This window comes from Anser cygnoides, chromosome 4 (assembly GCF_040182565.1).
Source record: "Anser cygnoides isolate HZ-2024a breed goose chromosome 4, Taihu_goose_T2T_genome, whole genome shotgun sequence".
NCBI classification, from domain to species: Eukaryota; Metazoa; Chordata; class Aves; order Anseriformes; family Anatidae; genus Anser; species Anser cygnoides.
In genome coordinates, this window is record NC_089876.1 from 65,265,484 (window position 1) to 65,287,109 (window position 21,626).

General features: G+C 41.2%; 1 protein-coding gene across 1 annotated transcript in view; it reads left to right on the top strand.

Moving 5' to 3' along the window:
- Window positions 1-21,626, top strand: part of LOC106043937 (transmembrane protease serine 11E-like) — a 44,290-nt gene that overhangs the window by 15,753 nt on the left and 6,911 nt on the right. Inside the window, exons 5-7 of the mRNA XM_048073606.2 lie at window positions 6,745-6,812; window positions 10,281-10,444; window positions 19,121-19,159. Coding sequence (XP_047929563.1) covers window positions 6,745-6,812; window positions 10,281-10,444; window positions 19,121-19,159 — 271 coding nt within the window. The remainder of the gene's footprint in view (window positions 1-6,744; window positions 6,813-10,280; window positions 10,445-19,120; window positions 19,160-21,626) is intronic.

The following is a 21,626-nucleotide window of genomic DNA, read 5'->3' on the forward strand; positions in this document are numbered from 1 at the left end:
AAGTAAGTTTTTAATAAGTTTCAAAAGAAATTTGTTAGTGTTTTCAGATATAGTCCCAAATTTTAAAACTTTATTCCTTATTTAAACCTGGGTATTCCTAGGCACTGCATACAATCGCTGAAGTACTTGCTTAGTACTAACATGAGGCAAAAAGGTAAGAACTTCTACTGAAAGTTTTTCTTGTTCTTCACTGGTAGCATTTTTATTTAGAAGTATGCCTGTAGTAGGAAGACAGAAAAAAAAAAGTTTTTTTAAATGAAAAATTAAGAGTTAGAGATTTTCTGACAATACTTTCCTTCTTTTTTTCCCTTTTTTCTACAAAATAATGTTGTAAGATGAAAGCAATATTATTGTTTTCTTTGTAGAAAATATTTCTAAGGAGCACTGTGAGGAAAACTCCTAGCATGAATTTAGAGTATTTGACAACTTCTGTTTGGAAAGCTTTATTTTGAGGGAACACTTGCAAAGTGGAAGCATCGCCCTTGGATTAGCATGACACAATAAGGGTGCCCTCTATGGGTGATCAAGGCTGTAAACAAAGCAGAAAGCAGCTTTCCATGGTAATTCAGCCAAGTGGTAAACATGGCAGTGTGACAGTGGGCAAGATGACAGTTTGATGGCTTGTTTATTTGGCGCTGGAATTAGAGGTTGAGGCTACACTGAGCACTACAGGTGTGGTCTTAAAGACATAGGTGGAATGCTGTATGCTGAGAGAGGAAATAACTCACAGAAAGCACTTGCTTCTCACTTGTAAACCTTTTTTTTTTTTTTTTGTAAATTCCCGTTGAAACCAAAGGAAGAAAGACTGCTGGTAGAGGCATATGCTGTATTGTTTTCAAAACTTAGGTGCTTTCTTGTTTTGATTTGTTTCCAGTTCTTCCTGTTTTCACAGGTCACAGTAACACAGGGAGCGGAAAAAAAAAAAAAGAGGAAAATATGATGTACTTTCACTGATGCAGTGTAGTGCATGAAGCTGCTGTTTCATGATTTTCCTACCAGTAAGATTTCAAACTGTTAGTGTGTTCTACCTAAGCAGCATTTCTAGGATGAAATGGCTACAGTCATCAACAGTGTGCCTAATATCCATCTTTCTTTCTTTAACTTATATGTAGTGATTCTTCAACTTCTTAATACCATCAGATTTTCTCAAGTAATAAACATAAAAAATGATTTATCTTCCCCACCCCCACCCCCAGTTAATCAAGGCAGAAGGTCTAAAAAGTGCGTACAAAGGCTGCAGTATCATACCATGACACTCTCCGTCCCCCAAAATAAGTAACTCGAATTCAGATCCAGTGTGTGACAAGATAAAGAGGTGTAAAATGGGCACAAGGAAAATGGATGTGAACGTGAGGTGGAAAAAGGAATTCAAAATGAAATAAAGGGCAGTTATCGATAGTATGTGTGATTAAAGGTAGAATCTTATCTTAATTATAGACCCATGATCCAGAATTACTACATTGTTTACTGGTAATTAAATGAATGAAGTGATTCAAGATGTGAACTGGTGTCACTGAGATCAAAATCTGGCTGGTCGAGACAGTAGTTGTTTAAAACATGGTGTTGTCAAGAGGGAGAATCCAATTTCGGTACTGTACTTGTGTGATTGGTGCTATCTGGGCACTTGTAACCTGACTACATGACTATTGATCTCTCCTAGATCTATCCTAGATTTTATAAATTAGCCTTGTCCTAAGAGCTGTTCATTCCTGTATTTCAACTTCGTACCAACTTTTTTTGGGGAAAAACCTACTTTTGGGGGGAAAGAAAAACAACCAACCTTCTCTGGATTTTGGCCTAGATGGGTTTCTATCCAAATTTGGATTTTTCTCTCCAAATTTTGGAAAATCTCTTTCCCAAGTGGACAAAATTTCAGTTGCAGTGTGAAAGTTTTAGGGAGCTAATTACGGACAATTGAAAGCTGGGAGTAGGGATGGGAATACTCAGGTGACCTTAATTCCAGCTGTTGCTATTACATGGCTATAATGAAACCCTAATGCCATGACATGCCTTTCAAATTGGTTGCACTAGGGATGAGCATGATACTTTAAATCTTGACATTCTTCCAGGTATTAGCTTTCTAAATTTCTTCCATCTGAAAGACCAATCCCTTTAGGAACTATTGTGTGTGGTCAGTTGTTTCTATTGCAGCCGATGCCTCAAAGAACTGTCCAGCTGAGCTCATTGTAGTGCAGTCAGTGCTTACTCACCTCCCAGCTTTAGCAGTTGAGCTCGATTAAACTCTGTGCAGAGTTTTGTGATGATGTTTGCAGATGCATAGGATCACGCTGCCCTTGCCCACTGTGCTGGGTATGACACATGCTGTCTTTGTGTGGTTTCTGATGAGAAAGTTTCTGATCTTCTGGTTTGCTGGAGGCCTGCAGATTATTACACTCCCTCTCTTTCAGGTCCATTCTCTTCACCTCAGGCAAACAGTGGGGCTTTATGGTTGCCACTGCTGTGAGTAATTGGTATCTCTGTTTCTAAGAGGATGGTTATGTCCACGTCCTGGTTCAGGACAGGGCCAGGTTCAGCTTCTCTTGCTGTCCCTGTCCAACTGTCTTCCTGCCCTCTTTTCCTTCAGTCTTTGGTAGAGTTCCCAACTAACCCCTCAATTGAAACGGTAGAGGATATACCAGGTTCCCAAGCAAGCTGCTACTATGTGACAGTCAGCTGCTGGATCTCTCAGCAGACTGTGCTGGAAATTGGCCACTGAGTTCGATGGTAGGGAATTAACCCCACTGATTAGTAGTAATTTGTGTTGTACTGTTACTGTAAAGTACTGGAGGGGTTCACTGGACCAGGCAACATGTTCTAGTTATTTATGGTTGGAAAACTTAAAAAAATCATTGATAATAGGCTTTACTTCCCAAGGAGCTATCAAGGCAAAGGGAAGAGTGTTAGCATGAAGATAGCTGTAGAAGGACTAAACTGGTGGCAGGCAGAAGAGTGATAGTACTGAGCAACAAGAGGATTTTCTCCCAAACCTAACGAATGCCTTTCAACATCCCACATGCGTAATTCAGTGGGTTCAGCAAGTATCTCGCACAAGTTCTGTCAAACTAGATTTAAGAAGAACTTTTTTTTTATGAATCTTTACCTTGTGTGCAGTGACAGAACCATGTGTGGTGGGAGAAAGCAAGGCATACCGACCTTGCTGGGTCACTTCCAGACCCAGCTACACATCTGAACAATCCCAGCCCAGGTCAGCTTCGTCCCACAGTGGAGCAACGTGATCGCTGTCACACGTGACCCACTTACAGAGCTTGCTTTTCTTTTGGGTCCCAGGGAGGCAGGGTGTATCAGCCGAACCTGACATCACGAAAAGCTTTTGGTAGGTTGCTCCGGGGGCTCAGAGGGCTGGCCCTGCTGACATGGTGTGACACAAGAAAAAGAGGATAATGATGAGATCCAGAGTCACCTGAGGCAGAATAGAAAAACAAGTCTTGCTCATCAAGGTGTAAAACTTCTGGCTGCAAGGAACAAGGAAGAAATCTCCTTTGTGGCTGGGTTTGTACAGGTGGGAGTGTTTAGCCCTCTTCTTGTGTCTTTGTTACTGGCCACTACTAACTACTGTAGAAGCGTAGATCAAGCAGAGTGCAAGGGTGAAGTCGTTTGTCTTAGAAAATGTAATGCACAGAGAGAAGCTGTGTTCTTTTTCTTTTTTTTTTCTTTTTTTTTCTTTTTTTTTTAAAGCAGTAGTCACCATCCAGCAGCTGGTAGACAATGGCCAGGAAAACAAGTGATCAGAGGTGAAATTAAGGGATCTGGACATGACAGCATCTCTTTTCAGTGGCTGCAATCAAAACAGAATGCTTTAAATGAGTGTAGGTGCTTCACCCAAGCAGGACTGGGTCCCACCTAGTTACTGGGCAAAGTTCTAGTTACTTTTGCTTCCAGGGTTATGACTCAGGCTGAGAAGAAAGCTATAGGCACATTGGAGAAAAATGTTTATTGTTGGCTATGGGTGTGAAAGTTTTTACCAGATGATTTATGGTAAAAATGTGGGATAGACAATTAATCTTTGCGAGCTATTATCAGAAGGCATCTCTCTAAGTTTTTTCCTCTTAATGTAAACTCTGTATGAATATAAAAGAGTACATTTGGGACAGATTCATATCTGTCAAGTTAATTTATCAGCAGGGTGAGAGTTAGGGGCCACAGTGTAGACATTTGGCTAGCATGCCTTTCCCAATAAGATATGGCAGGTTACAAAAGTGGAAAAAAATTCCTGGTCAGGTTTGAAGGTGTTAAAGAGTCTGTAAGAATAACTAGAGACAAACACTCTTCACTTGGTGTTTTTGATCTATTGGTGATGTAGAACTAAGGCAAATCCTAAGAAGGAGAAAATCAGTGACTGTGTGTAACAGGAAAATAGGTTCCTTTCTCGTTGAGATATGAAATTGTGAAAGAGAATGGAAGTAACGCAAATCCAGTAATGTTGGTATGATTTTAAATCAAACACTTACTGTTCCTCCATAAAATAACTCCAGCATCCCTTTTGAACTTCCTGAAAACAGTATCTGTTGCTGATAGTCCAAATTGCATTTGGACTCCTTAGATTTTTTTTTTTGTAAAAAAAGTGTTGTGTGTAATAGTTTTTTCTCTGATGTCACTGAAAATCACTCTGCCGCAGGACATAGTGTTCCTGACCAGTCTGCACAGAACATCTAGGAAGTGGTCCAGGATGAGGAGAAAGCTGAACGTGTCAAGAGTAAAGAATACACAACCACATGAACTGCTCAGGCTGTAGCAAATGTGTGCAAGAGAATGGGGAGCAGAAGCAAGGATCCACATTTCTGCTACAGAAATGCAAGTGGCAAGTGTAGCAAAAACACTTGCATTCTCTGAGATGAGAGAATACAGATGGATTGAAAATATAATCACCAGGAGGAGATACAGGTTTCAGACATGTCGTATTAACTTCACCCTCCCTTGCAAGAGATTGCAAATTCTTGCCTAAGTGTAAAATCAGCCTGCTTTTGCTTTTCTCTTTTGCAATGTAGAGGCTTGACATGTACAGCAGCACAGCTCAAAGCTCTCTCTCGTTTGCACGGTGCTTTGTGCTCTGCAAAGTCTCTGGCCCAAAGATCTCTAAGTCTTTGGAGGCAGTGCAGCCGAAGATAGCACGCGCCATTGCACGCCACGAAGCTAGCAGCGCGTCCTTCTCCTAACACAGTCATCAGTGAAGCATTTGAAATTGTTACAGGAAATACAAGCAAATAGTATGACATATATTTAAAAAAAAAATATCTCATTTTGTCTGAGGACAAATACTTCCAATATCCAAAGTGTGGAGAGAGGGGTGAGGGAAACAGGCTTCAGAATTACAGGCAACATAAAACTATTCTTAATTTCTAAATGTATGCCTATTCTTAATTTCTAAATGCATGTATGAAATGCATTTTGCATATACAGTAGCTTGTTGCACTTGATATGTCCACTATATCTTTTTTCCATGGAGTTTTGTCTGTTCTTCTGAATTCCTTAGTAATTCCAGATAACTGTTCGTAACAGCAAGATATCAGCCCAGTGTGTGACCAAGAATGTTTTTTTCCCCCTAGTGTGTGCTTTTCACCTTAAAATCACTCAAAATAAGGCAGTTTCAATCTTGAAATTATTCTATACATATCAATGTCAGGCTTCATCTTACAGAAGCCAAGGTTGAAAAGAGGAGATTTGTGAGAATCACACCAGATTTCTTACTTGTTTCTGAATCTGAAAGACATTACCATAACTTTGATTATTCTTTTCTACTTTTTTTTTTTAAGGGCTGAAAATGTGAAGACTTGGTTCTGAATCAAAGAGCCTTTATGTGCTAAAAAAATACAAACAAAACAAAACAAAAAACTTACATGATTTTGTAAAGCATTTCTAAGTTTTTGTTTGTTTCTTTCTTTCCTGTAACACATTTGATGTTTACAGGGTGTATGCATTAGATTTCCTGGGTCTTGCTGGTACAAGGAACTGCATAACTCACTTGTGACTTTGCTGTTTCTCAATACTTCAGTGATCCCAAACTATTCCTGGCAGAATTTCTTGCCCTGTTATATTACACTGCATTGTCTCAGACTGGTCACGCAATCTTGAGACAACATTCAGCCTTAAGCAGGATGTGGTTAAGCAGATACCAGCAAAGATGTCATTTGGGCATTGATTCCTAACACTCAGAAGTTATAAAACAAGTCCAAGGCTTCCTATTTCAGATGAGAATAGCATGTGGCAAATAGCAAGGGTGTTTGGGGAGGGCTGCAATTTGAGATCACTGATATCCTTAGTCCTATAGAAATTTAAAGCAAAGATAAATGTTCTATCAGAAAAAAAAAGTCTACAAGAGAGGTGCAGTGCAGAGCACAGCATGCTGTATCCTTTCTGTAAGCCTTTTTGAGAAGGATATGCTTGGGGAGGTTGCTGCAGCATGTTTCGCATGTTTCCAGATGTTTATAAACATCCCTAATTATGCCTAGGAGTGGATAGGATGGTAGTCTAGTGGAACACTGATGTAGCCATAGGATATTGAGGAAAAACAAGCTAACTTTTTGTGATGTGCCTCAACTAAAATGGGGAATAGCAGAGGAAAGTCTGTGACAAATCTTATTTAGAGGTTGGGCTGGATTGTGTTTCTGTGGCTCTGTAATCTGTGATTTTGTAACCGAATGCTTTTTTTCTGAATTCTCATTCCAGCAGTGCATCCCTCCCCCCTGTTTTTTTGTTGTTAATTTGTATTTTTCTTTTTTTCAACAGATGGACAAGACATTTCACAATTCCATTTTAAGGAAAAAATACGTCCGTTCACGCTTAGTCAGAGTGAGGTATGTGAGATTGTTTAAAAAAAAGAAAAGGGCATACAATTGAGATGTCATGAAATGCTCACCAGGCACCAGGTCCAGCTAGAGAGACGTTTGATCTGATTCAGTATGGTGGATCTTATGTATGACTGGAGCATAATCCCCCACTGAGTGTAATCTTAATTCTGCTCAGTGCATAAACAGATGCCTAGGGAGCAGCAGCAATACAACCGAACTGTTGTGGAGGATAACTGCTCCTCCGTATGCTTCCTACCAGCTATTTACCACTTGGGACTTCCTGAAAGGTTTGTCTGCTTGGCAAACCCCCGCGGAGCTCTTTTCTTTCTTTTTGAAGACTGAGAAACCTGGGTCTGTTCAGCCTGGAGAAAAGAAGACTGAGAGGGGATCTTATCAATGTGTATAAATACCTGAGGTGTGGGAGACAGAGGGATTTGGCCAACCTCTTCTCAGTGGTTTGTGGGGACAGGACAAGGGGCAATGGCCACAAGATAGAGCACAGGAAGTTCCGCACCAGCATGCAAAAGAACTTCTTCACGGTGAGGGTGACGGAGCACTGGAAGAGGCTGCCCAGGGAGGTTGTGGAATCTCCTTCTCTGGAGATATTCAAGGCCTGTCTGGACGCCTACCTGGGCAGCCTGCTCTAGGGAACCTGCTTTGGCAGGGGGGTTGGACCCAATGATCTCTCGAGGTCCCTTCCAACCCCTACTATTCTATGATTTTCTCTTTGGACTCCTGAACTTCTTGCACCTCCATCCTTCAGTAAGGAGTTTCTTGCAAAGAACCACCTCCTTTGGATCATTTGATGGCACGTAGTTCTTGTGTTGGGAGAGGTGGGTGGTGAAAAGTAGGTTTCTATCCTTCCTCTCCAAGCAATTAGTGGTATCAGACTTTTCCCTCATGTCCTCATATCTCTTTTCATTCCTGTACCCTATGAGCTATTCTCTTTTTTTTTTTTTTTTTTTTTAAGTTGAAAGTTCCAGTCTGCTCAGCCATTCCTTGCAGGAACTGTTTCTTGTCACCTTGCTCTGAATCTGCCCCTGCTCTTTGAGATGAAGAGGTCAGAACCATCACTGGGATTATGATATTGCAATTATTTTCTTGTTTTATTTTATTTGATCTCTATTTGCCAGTAATATCTAGCTTTTGATTTGTGTTTTTGACTACTGTTGACTACTGAAAGTGACCTTTTTCATAGAAATCCCTATTGTAATACTAAGGTCTTTTTCCTGAGTGAGTGCACATCACTCCACAAGTGAGCTTTGTGTCCTAATAATCACATATCAAAGATGCAAGACTAATGACAGCAGCCCCAAAGATCTTATTGCTGTGAATGTATTTCTCCTTGTTCTTCCATGGTTTGTGGAATCCGGGCTCCCACTCTATCTTGGCTTAACTCCCACTTAGGCAAATCATACAAATTGTTATTTGAATGTAGCTTTAGGAATGTTTTAGATACTGATGTGCTGTAAGTGCAGACAAAGTGGTTTAAAGATCTGACAGGTCAATCGGTAGGGAGAAGTAGTATCTTTCATAACGTCTTGTTCCCAAGAACAGACTGAGGTACTTGCTGTGAGGTTTGTTGTGCTGGATGCAAGACTTGTATGTGCTAAAACTTGTTTGCTTCTTCCGGTATATCATTTGGCCTAATAAGAGAGATCTCTTACTACAAGCTTCATGGCTATTCAGGTGATTAGAATGCAAGCTCTCCTAATCAGGGTCATTGCTGTGAATTTCTTTGGAAAGCACTGTGCGTATTTTTTGTTTCGCATAAGCAATACATTAGTAAGAATCCCCACCGCTTACTAAGAAAGCCAAAATATGTCTTGACTAGGTGCCATTGGCTCTGGACTTTTGTTATACAGTGAGTGATTCAAGGCAGTCTGTACTTACCTGAGGGTTTTGAGAGGTGTGGTGTGCTTGCAAGAGTTGATATGGTAATTCCAGCGTGGCACAGCACAGGAAGAGGAGTGGGGGGAGAGGTGAGGGAACACCTCAGAAATGCAAAGCAACACCCACAGTTGAATCAGATAATATCTGGAAAATAAATGGAGTGGCAGTCATGCTGAAATTGGCACTAAGGGAAAAAACAGTCTGTTGGAAAGTTCACATATAGCTACTCGGTCTCAAATACGATATCCTTGAGGCAAGGAATGTGTCTTTCTGCTCACCTATGAAGCACTTTTGCATACTACGGTGGGCTAATAACCCATGGTCTTTTTGTTGCCCTTCACTGGCAATACAGGAATATCTGTTTTGTTCTGGTGCACGTTCTTTTCTACTATCAAAGGCTGATCACATGGTATGTGTATAAGCTACTTGATTTTTATTTTTATTTTTTTTTCTCTACATAAATACAACTTTCCAAGGCAGTGAGATGTAACTGGAAGTGCTTCTCTTTCACTTTCCTGTTTGAATGATGTTTAAGACAGAGCAACCCACTTTTAGCTCACTCTCCATGAAATGCGAAGTAACTGAGATTCTGTCTCTTGTAGGTTGTGCCATTCTTGGCTCAGGTAGAAAGAAACAGAGGAAAGAAGGTTCTTGGTACACATTCTTATCTTCCCTGTGTAATGACCAAGGATAAGCCATCTGCAAGCGTAGAGCAAGATTTAATATGCCAGATTAGACACTTCAGTGTTTGTAGTCTAGCACTCCATCTCTTGCAGTGTCTGGTGCTCTGTCTAAGGAGAAATAAGTATTACTTTTGGATGAATTCAGTCCTTCGTAAGATTATATTCCTTTCTTCCTTTCTTCTGATCACATGTGGGATTTACAGCAACCACTGTGGAAACGTGTGTCCCAGCATGACTGCAGCTCATACTTTTCAGTGAGATGTAAAAGGCTCCTTTTTTATTCATCTTTTGGACTGTGATAAGTAGACTGTGGGAGATGCTGCTGAGTTTCATTCACTGTTGCATGATGTGAGGTTATCAATCACATTTTCTCCCAGGAATGTCCAAGCAGATACTCACATCTCTCATGAGGCTGCGGTGGCGAGAATTAAGTTGGATAGTCTCTCGCCTTTCCTCAAATACCTTTTTGAATGGCAATTTAAGATTTTTCTTCTGTGCACATACAGGACCCTGGAAAGGTCTGTCCAGATACAATTAACCATCTGCCTTATGTTTCTGAAGTACTGCATATCCGGCTTTTCATTGCAATCAAATCAGTTCGTTCTATCCTTTTCTTGCGTCCCAAACATGTAATCAGTCACCGCTTTTTAGACTCCAGGATTATAACATTGGTCTGGCCACTTACAGCAAACATCATGCCTTGTCATACCCTAAGGAACATTAGACAATTCAGCAGATGCTTGGATTTCTTTTAGCAATTCATACTCTTAAAAATGTATGAAATGTTCAAGCATGTATCTAATCCTTTGCTACATTGTTATTGCTAGAAGAGCTAAGATGAAAACTAAGAAATGCCAAAATAGGCTGGAGGTAACCAGACTGTTTTGTTGGTTTGCAGTCCAGATGCTGATGGTGTGGTGGCAGAAGCTTTGCTCACATTCTGGTTCTCCTCCACGGATTGCAAAGAAGCACTGAGAGAAAGAGTTGAAAGGATCTTACGAAGGGGCCTGAGAAAATACACTGGACCCCTGCGAATAAATGTCAGGTCTTCTACGGTCTCAAGTAAGTATATTACATCTCTCTTAAATCTAGTTCTTGTGCTCTTCTGATTGATGGGACTTGATTTTCCCTTATGATGATGGCTGTTACTGAGATCGAGTCTTTCCTGATGTTAAGTAGGAACAAAATCAATGGCACTGTATAAAGCTCACCTAAGTCTTTTAAATAAAGATTGACAGGAGCAGATGCTTTGTGGCCTCTCCGTACAATTTTGCTCTTCCTCCCGACTGCAATATCAACCTTACACTCCTGTCAGGGTAAAGAGTAGGAGCCTCACCACAGTGCTTCAGTACACAGCAATGCAAACAAACATGCTCCTTAGGTCCTTCCATCTTTGAGGAGCCTGAAATTGCAGAAACTATGCATGGATGACAGTCTTTGTGGAGAAACAGTACATGCATTGGGAAAAAATAATTTTTGGTGAGGGGATCAAAATTCCTTGCAGACCACTTAAGACCACCTAGACCACTTAAGCCAGCAAAGATCCAGGGAGACCAGACAGCTGTGTTGAATGAACGAGAATCCTAGGTCAAATGTTATGCTGGATGGATCCAGGCTTCTTCCCACTCAGAAATGATCAGGAGCAACCCCTTGTTCTACCTCTTGGTGCTTGAAATGCGCAAGATGCAGCAGTGCAGGGAAACTCAAATATGAGCTGTCAAACGACCTTTGTTTCTTAATGGCCCAACCAGTCAAACCATCCCACCATTGGGGTGGCTCAGGATAATGGATAACATCCCTCTGGGCAAAGAAGCACCACTTTTCTGTTTCCTTCCAGATAGAAATAGTGTGAGGCCATCAACCAAAGAGACTGAAAGACTTGTGGTTTGTTTTCGGTGGTAGTGTTTTGTGGTTTTTTTTTTAATGCTGGTCAGGTCATGGCTTAATGAATCTTAATTTGATGCCTTGGTTAAAGGATAAAACTGGAAGAAGTACAAAAATGCTTGTTAAGAATAACTGTGATCTCATCAAGTTATCTGGTTAGTTGTTTATATTCAGTCTGGTAAATGAGGGAAGTGCTTCAGAGATGTTTTAGTTGACCTTGAACTGCACCAGGACTGTTACAGTAATATTCTATGATTCTATGATTAGTTGCTAGTTAAAACATTAGTTTATACAATTGAATCACTATGTTTTTATTAAATATTTGGTTTCAGTAAAAGATGGCATCTCGGTGTTACTTTGATAAAGTTGTATGATAAACTTCCTGTTGCTTTTCTTGGCTGTCCCACATTAACCATAAAACACTGACTACATAGGTCTGCTACTCACTACAGGACTAGCATTGTGCAATTGTTACCCATGACACAAAGGAACATAAACACTATCTTGCCATTTCTAGGAGACAGCAATAAAATTTAGATCTTTCTTTGCTGAAAGGATTTCAACAGCGCTATGAGGTTTAGGCAAGCTCCAGTTGGCAGTGCCATTTAAGAAAATGAGGTTGACTAAGGTAGAGAGTACAGAATGGAGCACTCCTGTACTTTCTGAGGAAGGGAAGGTCTCAGCTTACAAAGTTCATCCTTCTTCCCCACACCTGGTAGAAGTGACAACTTACAACAGGTCCTGGAAGTCCAGAGAGGGATCTAGGTTTTGCATTTCCAGTTTCTCTCTCCCTTCTAATATATCCTGTGCAGCACTAATACTTAAGCCAAGGAAAGCTGAGAAGCCCTAGATTGTTCCATGCTCTGCAGAACCTTTCTAACATCTGCTTCATTGTAACTTTCATAGTTTTGCCAACTGGAATCCCTATTTATCTTGAGGCAATCCCAGAACTTTTTCATGATGGCTTCTAAAAAAACATTAACCTTTTCATTATAATCCCCTTATCAAAAGATTCTAATTTGGGGGCAATAATATAGCTTACCTTAGGTGAGCACAGCTAACTAGTTGAACAAATCCAGGTCAGGCACTTATTTACATGGCATGCTAGGAGGGTCTGATAAGGAGAATGAGTAAGTCTTCCTCCCAGGATCTAATCGTCTTGTTGTTCAACACCATGTCTCAACTTGCACTTCACTCAAAAGTGTTTGCTGTGGGGATCAGCTCCAACAAACTACCTTCAAATTGGGTGCAACACTTGGGATCTTCGGCTGTGGTCCAGGGCAGAAGCACAGAAGTATTCTGCCAACGCAGGATCTTGCTTTGCCCGTTCCTTCCAGAGGATTGGGAATAAAGAGCTTTGAGGAGATGGAATCTAAGCTGATGATATTTTACGAGTTCACTTTTCTTTTTTGGGAGGGTGAAAACCAGAGAAGTTGGATAGCATAGATGTGGAAAAATAGTGTGTGCAAAACAAAGGAAAAAAGGCAAAATAATATTGTCTTTATTTTGTATCATCACTAAACAGTTGATGTCCTTTACACAGAGCTGCAAAAATACATTGTTATTGGGGTGTCTTCAGGTGTGTTGTTATTATTGAAGTCCCTACTTTCTTGTTTAGCCATAGTTTACTTAGTCTACTAGCCAAGAACAATGATATTTCTATACATCCACTATAGCTCTGATAGAAAATGGGAGGTGATGGAGATCTCTGTGCTTGTTTCCAGTTGGGTTTGTCCACCTAAATATTTTTCAGTGGAGAAACTAGCAAAGTCCTATCTTCTCCAAGACCAATGGAAAGGCTGGCAGAATAAGATGTCAAATCGCAGTTGACTTAGAAGCACCCAAGTTAGAACTTGCTCTTCCACTTGTATAGAAAGAAGGTGTCACAGTTTGTCCTCTGTATAGTTCTGGCACCAAAGAGATCTACAAGGCTGATTTTTTTTTTTCCTCAGGGTTTCCTGATTAGAAGTAGTCACCTCAGAGCCTGCGTCCCTATTAGGCAAAGTGTAGAGCAGCTTGCCAGCCTCTTTCCCCTTGCCAGGTAGGTTGGAAGTCTCTCAAAAGGTATTTTTGGGAATGTACTCTTGACGTCAGAAAGAAACTGGTTGCAAGATCACTGGCACTGTTCATAGTGAGTAGGAAGTATTCCCATCTGTCTCACAGCCAAGGGTTTTGACCGTGAACAATGAGTCACGAATTGGTTTTGATCAACAAGTCAACTGTTATTATTTCTGTTTATCTGGCACCTGGTACTTGCCAAAGCTCCTTGCAAAGTACAGAACCTGGTGAGATGGATTCTCATTTCTTTATCAAGTCTTCTTTGGGAGACATGCAGATGAGTGTCTGACCTGGATTACTGAGGTACGTTTCATCAAGTTGTGGCTCAAAGAATGTGTGTGGCAGTCTGTGCTTTTTCTTTTGTACTTGCCACTTGTACAAGCCACAACAGCAGCCTGTGGTAGTAGAACAGGACATGTATCAACACATTGAGAAACACAGCGGGGATCCTATATTCCCCCACTTTGATGCCATTACCCTGGCACAAGGTGGCACGTTTCAGTGTTTGCAGCAATCTTGTTGTCTTCCCCAAAAGGCTTGGGGAATAAAACAGCTCTCATCTGCATGAGTGGTGGGTTCAGCTGTGTGTGTGAAGGAGGAAGGCAGCACTTGAGGCAGAGTAAGGAGCGGGTTGACGGGAGCTGTTAGTCCTTGCTGAGCAGTGACAATATTGCTCACAGTCTTGTTTCACATAGTGTGGCTTCACAGCCTCTGTTCATGCTAGGCTTGCGTCTGATCGTGCACAGTAACAGGGCTGCTATGCCACAGTGCCATTGCTGGCACCAGAATTAGAGATTTAAAGCACTGCGAGACATCTTCCTTTTAAATGGAGCTGAAGTTCCGGGGGGCTTCCTGGCTCAATACAGCAGACTGAAAAACACACACACAAAAATCCCACTATTTTCATTGATAGTGATGAAGTTGATACTTGGTTTGGATGTGATGAAATCAAAGTGAATACATGCTGTGCTGGAGATGCCACAGGGCCTGACTTGTAAAGGAGGACTCCAGCATATGTTAATGGTTGATGGATCTGCACTTACATATCACCATACATGTGTCTTCACTGGACGTCTGACAACATATGGCATGTTATCCTCACACGGGAGGGATGTTATTGAACTAAAGATTCATTCATCCTTCAGAAGGGGATGATTATTACCAATTTTGGAGCTACAAATTTCCATGAAAGACAGGTATTGTTGTCTTAATCAGGAAATGGAGAGGAATTAAGTTGTGATTGAAGGTGGAGATGGGGGGGAAGTCATGCATGCTAGGACAGGTCCCGTGGACATAAGTAGGGAGGGAAGGGCAGGGTGACAGGGACAATTAGAGGTATACAGCTTTTGTCTTGTCTCTACCAGGTTACTCTCCCCTACTGAAGGAATGAGAATTGCATCATTTGTACCTAAGCTATGCTTCCCTACCTTACCTAGGTACCTACTTCCACAAGGGTGCTTAACCCTAGGGAGGTAATTCCTGTTGAGAGAATGGAGAGAATGTAGGAATATTAGTAGGAAGTTGTTTTAGGTTGTGTGCACGATGTAACCACAGAGGAGTGAGACTTCCCTGCTGAGCCCAAAGTGCTTGTGTTTTGCAATCTTTCAGGAAACTGCTGCGTTTCCTTTCAGGTACAGTTCTTGGAACAGGACTTAGCCTCTCACTCTGAAGGATTGCTCTAATTCCCATTTCGCCCCAGTACCTGGGGCCTTTGCAGTCTTTAACGTAATTAAAGAGCATTAGGGTAGAGATACTATCCCTCTCTATGACTGCACTATGGGACAGATTCACTCTGCGGCACTCCTCTTGGCTGCCCAAGGTTGGTGAACTGCTGAAACTTGTCAGAGATCCTTTTTTGGCTACATGTACTGCTGTTACCCTAAATAACATCAAAATAGGTGATCCCACTATTTCTGATGCACCTGAGAATTCTGTAATTTCCTGTATTTTTGAAGGACTTATGTTATCAAAGTGACAAGGAGCAGTAGAAGATGCTTCCTCTGATGCATGGCACAAAGCTTTGCTTCAAATGCATGTCCAAGAAAATAGCATTAGTACTGAAGTAGTATTAGTACTGACTTCTATTTATTTATTTATTTATTTTTACATTTTAAATCCTTTTCTCCTCTCATTACCCCATTTAAGATAATCCCTACCCTGTCTTCTCTGTGGGAGAAAACAATTTAAACATTACTTATGTGATGAATGCGGACCATGCAGTTTGCCTTTGAAGCTAGTGGTTACATTATGGCACATAGAAACCTGCAGTTGGAAGCCTTTAAAGAAAATGAAGCTGCCTGTGGAAATTAGCATCTGTGAAAAATTAGGCAATTGTCCTGGTAAAGCTGTATCAGATTTCTGAAGCAGCTTTCTCACCTCTAATTTTGAAGGGCTCTCTTGCCCTTTCTAAGCTGAAAATGCCTGGTATCCTCTAGTAATGCATTTGCTTGCCTTGATTGAACTTCTTCAATGTAATGTCTGTTCCATTTGAGTCATTAAGGGGTTCTGACTGTTATTTTCCCTTTACTGTAAGTACTGGTTTCTGTAACTCAAGTGAAATAGGGCAGTGGACACAAGATTAACCTTTCTGATGCTGTGACACTGAAGTTAATTAGAGGCAAGACAATGCAAGCACACTTTTCTGTAGGAATCTCTGAGTCCCTTGGAGGGGAGTAGTCACATTCACTCTGCAGTTAAGTATAAACCTGCCAACATTTAGATGGTTGCCAAATAGATATGCAGGCTTTGGGCACTGAACTCCTTTAGGAATCCTGGCCTTAACTGGCTATTGCATATAGACAATTACCAAAATCAGGCAGCTTTCCTGTTTTTAGTTACTCTCCTTTTCTTTCTGTGCTTGCTCAAACATGTATATTCAGCAGTAAAAATAAGATATTAGCTAATATTAATAACAAATAGTAACTGTACCAAGTCACTATTCTCATTCGTAGGAAATTGAAACCAATAACTTAGGTGTGTTCAAAGGTAATTTAGTTAACTGAGTAAACAAAATAACTGTTTTAACTGATCATCCAGCTGGAAAACAGGGCCGTCTTCTGAAAGGTGTTTTCCCTAAGCCATATTTCAATGGATTGCTGTGATTTTAATTTAACCATTAGTTTTCTCTTAAGTTGGGCAAGCTTTAACTTAATAGCAAGTTCCATTTTGCAGGTAGGTTTGCATATTCAAGTTTAACTTGTTCTTGTTTACAGTGGAAGCCTGAACACTGTTTCCCTAAATGCAGCACAAACAACTATTTTTGCAGCCCTATGTGGTTGGGATGAGATATGACATTTTAATTGTTACTAATTGATGCTTTTTGTTGGTAGTGCAAACAACTAGGGCAACTAGTAAATGAGCAGGGCAGAGAAATTATCTCGTGCCTTACAAGTGATTGCTTCAAGGCAGGGCTTGCAGCATGTTGGTTGGCACAATGAATATCTGTGCTGTTGACCAGGTAAAAAATGTCAACATTTTTTGATGGTAGCAAATGAAAGCAAGCCCCTAGTGAGGTAAGACAGCAAGAAACCTGTTTTTTTGTTTGGTTGGTTGGTTGGTTGTTTTTTTTTCCCCCAGAAATATCATGTAACCTGAAGTGTTCCCTGCTTTTGATGGTACCTACTGTGGGTTCAGCTTATCTGAAAATCATGTCAGCTCTGGTTTCCAAAGACGTACATGTGCTCTGAATTTGGTTTTGAGTCCTGTGTCTTTAATTTTGAGTCCTTAATTTCACCTGTCCTAATCTGCATGATGTGTTCCCAGGTCTGTTAACACCTGCTTTTGCCAGGTGGTTTGTTGTTGTTGTTGTTGTTTTCCCCACTGTGGTGTTTTCTTTGATACCTCTGTCCCAGCTCCCAGTATTGGATACACATTTAGGGCACTGCATCTGACAGATCTCTAAAGCTAAGCTGTGACCCTACCCTGATGAATATAGCATTCATTATTGACAAGTGTCACTGCGCTTTTTTCTACAGCAGTGAGTGGATATGAGAGTACATCAACTGCTGATAAAATATTCTAAAATTCAAAGCTTTACAGCCATCCTATTTAAGACTTACAGTGTGGGGAAAAGTTTTTTCTCCAAATACTTGTAGTATAGCCCAGCTACAAGCAGTGGCTAGGTCTCAGAACAGAATTTTGCCCACAGGAGATTTTTAGTTTTATTTCAGTTGCCTCTTAAAAAATCCAATAGAGATATAGACAGGTGCTTTGCAGAATGGCTGCGTGATTCACAGCAAAACTCAGTGCAGCAAGAACATACCGATTGAATTGCTTCCGGCACTGCGCTGGAACCAGCTGGTTGCTTCTTTTGTCTTCTTGATTAGCTTTGCAACATAATGCAAGTATTAATAATTGACTGCAGGCTTTATAATTAGGCCTTATGAGGTAAATGTCTCTCCACCCAGAGAGGAGTTAAAAAATAAAAATAAAAATCATCAATATTGCACTCAAAGGCAAAAAGTGTGCTTCCATTGTTGGTTACATTTGTTGGTTTCTTACCATTTTCCAGCTATACAATATTAGAATGACCCAAGTGCTGAGCTAGTATTGAATGTAGTATGAATTTCCAGGAAATATTGGATTCTTAGTATGGTTGAAATAAATAAGGAGGGCCAGATTCTTTCCAAAGCACTTTTTGCCAGTATAACCACATAGGTGAAGCAGATAGTTCTTTAGCATGGCTCAGCTCTTTTTAACTTACAAAAATTTGTAGCACTGCTGAATCCCCTTGCTGGCCTACCTTTTACTATTTGATATTATTACATTTTGATCTAAGGAATATTGGCAACAGACAGTAATGTTATACATGGAAATTATTGGAGTACAACAAGCATTCCCGAAGCATGGAATTACCTGTACTTTAGGGTTTTCTCCATTCTCTGTCACAGTAGTTGAGAACGTGCAAGTGAACACTTCTACTGATAGGGGACCTCACCAGTTGCTGCTTGCCCACCAGTAAACCTTTATCATGAGGACAGTTCCCGTTTATGGTGAATAAGACCGTCACTATATAAATTTTCAGTTATAATTCATCTCCTGTTCTTATAAAACAAAGCAGCAGTTGGATGCATGTATGTCAGCCCTACCACTGCCTTTCCTCTGTAACATTCCCTGCAGTCATACTGTATGTACACTGCAGTTCTTTTTGCTTCCTTTTTATATCACGATCTGCTTATTGCCTTGTTAGGAAATGATGGAGTATGTATCTAGTAATGGTGGATTGCAAACATGCAATTCACCTTGCATACCAGGCGCGTCAAGCCCACAAGCAAAACACAAGTTGCAAGAGCACGGTAGGCAACAAGTATGATCCAGAGCCCTTTGCATTCAAAAGAGACTCCTCCTGTCTTGGTGTGGCCTTGGATCAAAGCTAGATAACATTCTGTGTAGCTACAAAGAGAAAATAAAAATCAAGAAAGTAGATAGGGACAGGAATCTGTTGAGGAAAGCTCCAGCCACAGACTGCAAAGTTGTATATGCTGTACAAGAATTTCTGTACAATTTAAAAATGGTATTAAGACTGTGATTATCCCCTGGATTGCTGGCAACTAGAATGGTAGCTCCAGAGGATATTGGCTGGCCACAGAACAGCAAACTGCACAGCAGAGAGGAATGCACTACCCAGTGCAAGATCGTGATCACTTATGAATTGCACTGGCTTCTACAGCAGCCCCCATCTGCTCTGCCTCTCGTGATGCCCGGTACTCAAGCAGCCATAGGGTAGGATGGTCATGGAGGAGATAAACATTGTCTGTGCTGTCCTGACCTTACACTGACTTTTTTTTGTCGTTTCAGATGTGGAGAAGAAAAGAGCAGAAGCAATCTTCAATGACAGTAAGTGAGGGCTTTTTAAACATGGGAAACCTCTATTATTTTTTTTAGCATCAAGAGTCTCTGAGCACTTTTCCTGGCCCTTAAAAGCCTTTTCTTTTCCTTCTGTCTACTGAACATGACCTTACACTTTACACAGATGAGAAAATCCTGCTTGGATTAGAAATCCTGCTCAGTCACAGGGAAGTCTTTTGTCAGTGCCTTTCAGGATGCTTTAAGACTATCGTAACTGGCTTGAAAGTCTTCAGTGTAAATGGGGTGAAAATCCCCTTTAGAAAAAGTCTTGCACGCACTGCTGAGTTCCTTGGTCATTTTTTTTTAATAGTTTTTTTTATAGTTTTTTATAGTGTTTTTTATAGTGTTTTATAGTGTTTTTATAGTGTTTATAGTTCCTCCTGTTAAAAGTAATAGCAATTAAGTAAGAAAAGAGCACATGATGAGAAAAGAAAAAATGCTGATGGTTCTATAGAAATACCCAATGTTTAGCAGAGAGGAGATCTTCAGGTTCTGCTGCTGTGTGCTGCAGAGCAGCACGCCCTGGTTGATACCTGCCCATGGCATGCTCCTGCCTCCAGCAGTGCCGGTGTGGAAGGTGTATCTTAAAGGTGAAGTCTGACATCTCTTTAAAAATGGATTAAAACGTGTACTTAAATATCTAGTCAAGTCTAATCCTGCCTGCACAGGACTCTCAGTTCTTTCTGCATCTTGGAGCAACAACTGCAGGATCTGTTGCTTGTCCTTGATGCTGTAGCGTGACAATTCATCTCCACCTTGTCACCTGTTATTTTGTCATATATGCTCTAAGTGACGAGTTTTACACCTGGCTGTGTACCAGCATGCTGTTCAATTGACACTTTAAGGACGGCAGCCTGGCAGAGACCTGTATCACACCCTGTGAATGCAAAGTGCCCCTGAAAGCTGGCAGGAATGGGCACGTGAAAGAGTTTGGAATAGTGGCTTTCAGTGTGCTCCTAGAAATTGGGAATTTGACATTTCTTTTGTGTATATCAGAAGGAAGGAAGGACAATGAGGCAATGTGTAGAAGTTAAGTCGGTCTGTGACTATAATGAAAATATTGTGGGTCTGGGGATGACTAGTAGCACAGAAAATGCTGTGGAAATAGACAATGCTCAGTCTTCTAAAGGTATTGTTGTAGGTAGTCTCAGTTGTAGGTAGTAGGTAAGTCGAGATAGTCCGTTTTAGAGATGTTTGAGCTTTCAGAGAAGGAAGTCAGCTTGTTTGGAGACTTAATAGTCATTAAAAAAAAATCTTACAAATCACAGAATCACAGAATGGCCAAGGTGGGGAAGGGACCTCTGAAGATCACCTAGTCCAACCCCCTTGCCGAGCAGAATCACCTAGAGCACATTGTGCAGGATGGCATCCAGGCAGGTTTTGAGTATCTCCAGAGAAGGAGACTCCACAGCCTCTCTGGGCAGCCCGTCCCAGTGCTTTGTCACCCTCACAGTAAAGAAGTGCCCCCTCATATTCAGCCGGAACCTCCTGTGCTTCAGTTTGTGCCCGTTGCCTCTCATCCTCTCACTGGGCACAACTGAAGAGACCAGCTCCATCCTCTTGACACCCTCCCCTCAGAGATTTATAAATATTGGTGAGGTCTCCCCTCAGTCTTCTCTTCTCCAGGCTAAACAGGCCCAGCTCTCTCAGCCTGTCCTCGTATGACAGGTGCTCCAGCCCTCTAATTATCTTAGTAGCCCTCCTCTGGACTCGCTCCAGTAGCTCCATGTCCCTCTTGAAACGGGGAGCCCAGAACTGGACACAGCACTCCGGATGTAGCCTCACCAGGGCTGAGTAGAGGGGCAGGATCACCTCCCTCGGCCTGCTGGCAACACTCTTCCCAATGCACTCCAGGAATGGATTTCTTCCACCTCTAGAAAGGTTTGATCTCTTAGCAGGTAATGTAAAGTAATGGAAGATTAAATAATACTGCTTTTTCAGATTAAGTGCTGGTGTTCTGGGTCACTGAGGGAACTGTGTTTTTCTCCGTGTTCGGAACATTGACCGCTCAGGTGGTTGATTGAATTATACAGATCTAGGCCCAGTAATTGAGGATTACCAATAGCTTTCAGGAGGTAAACATGCTAGTACAGACAGTCTTATCAGTTACGGTACAATCTTTCATCATCCTTTCAAGTAGAAAGTTTTGGACAAGTATCCATATCTTTATATTTCACTGTTTTCCTTCATTGCAGTTACAAATTTCCGTACAGGGCAGACATTACACTGAGCGCATCAGCTTCTCAATATTGTGTGACAATTATATTTTTTTCCAAATTTGCGAACAGCTTTCAATCTGCTGAGTTATTGCTGCTGCTTTTCATTATGAGGTACTATTAACATCACCTTGTGCAGATCCTAGCAGGACGGGGCAGAGGCTATGCTCTGCGTGGCTCCAGTGTTTCTCTTCTGAGGACTTCAAGGGGCCTGGGGCTTGCAGCTCTTCAGTGAGGTA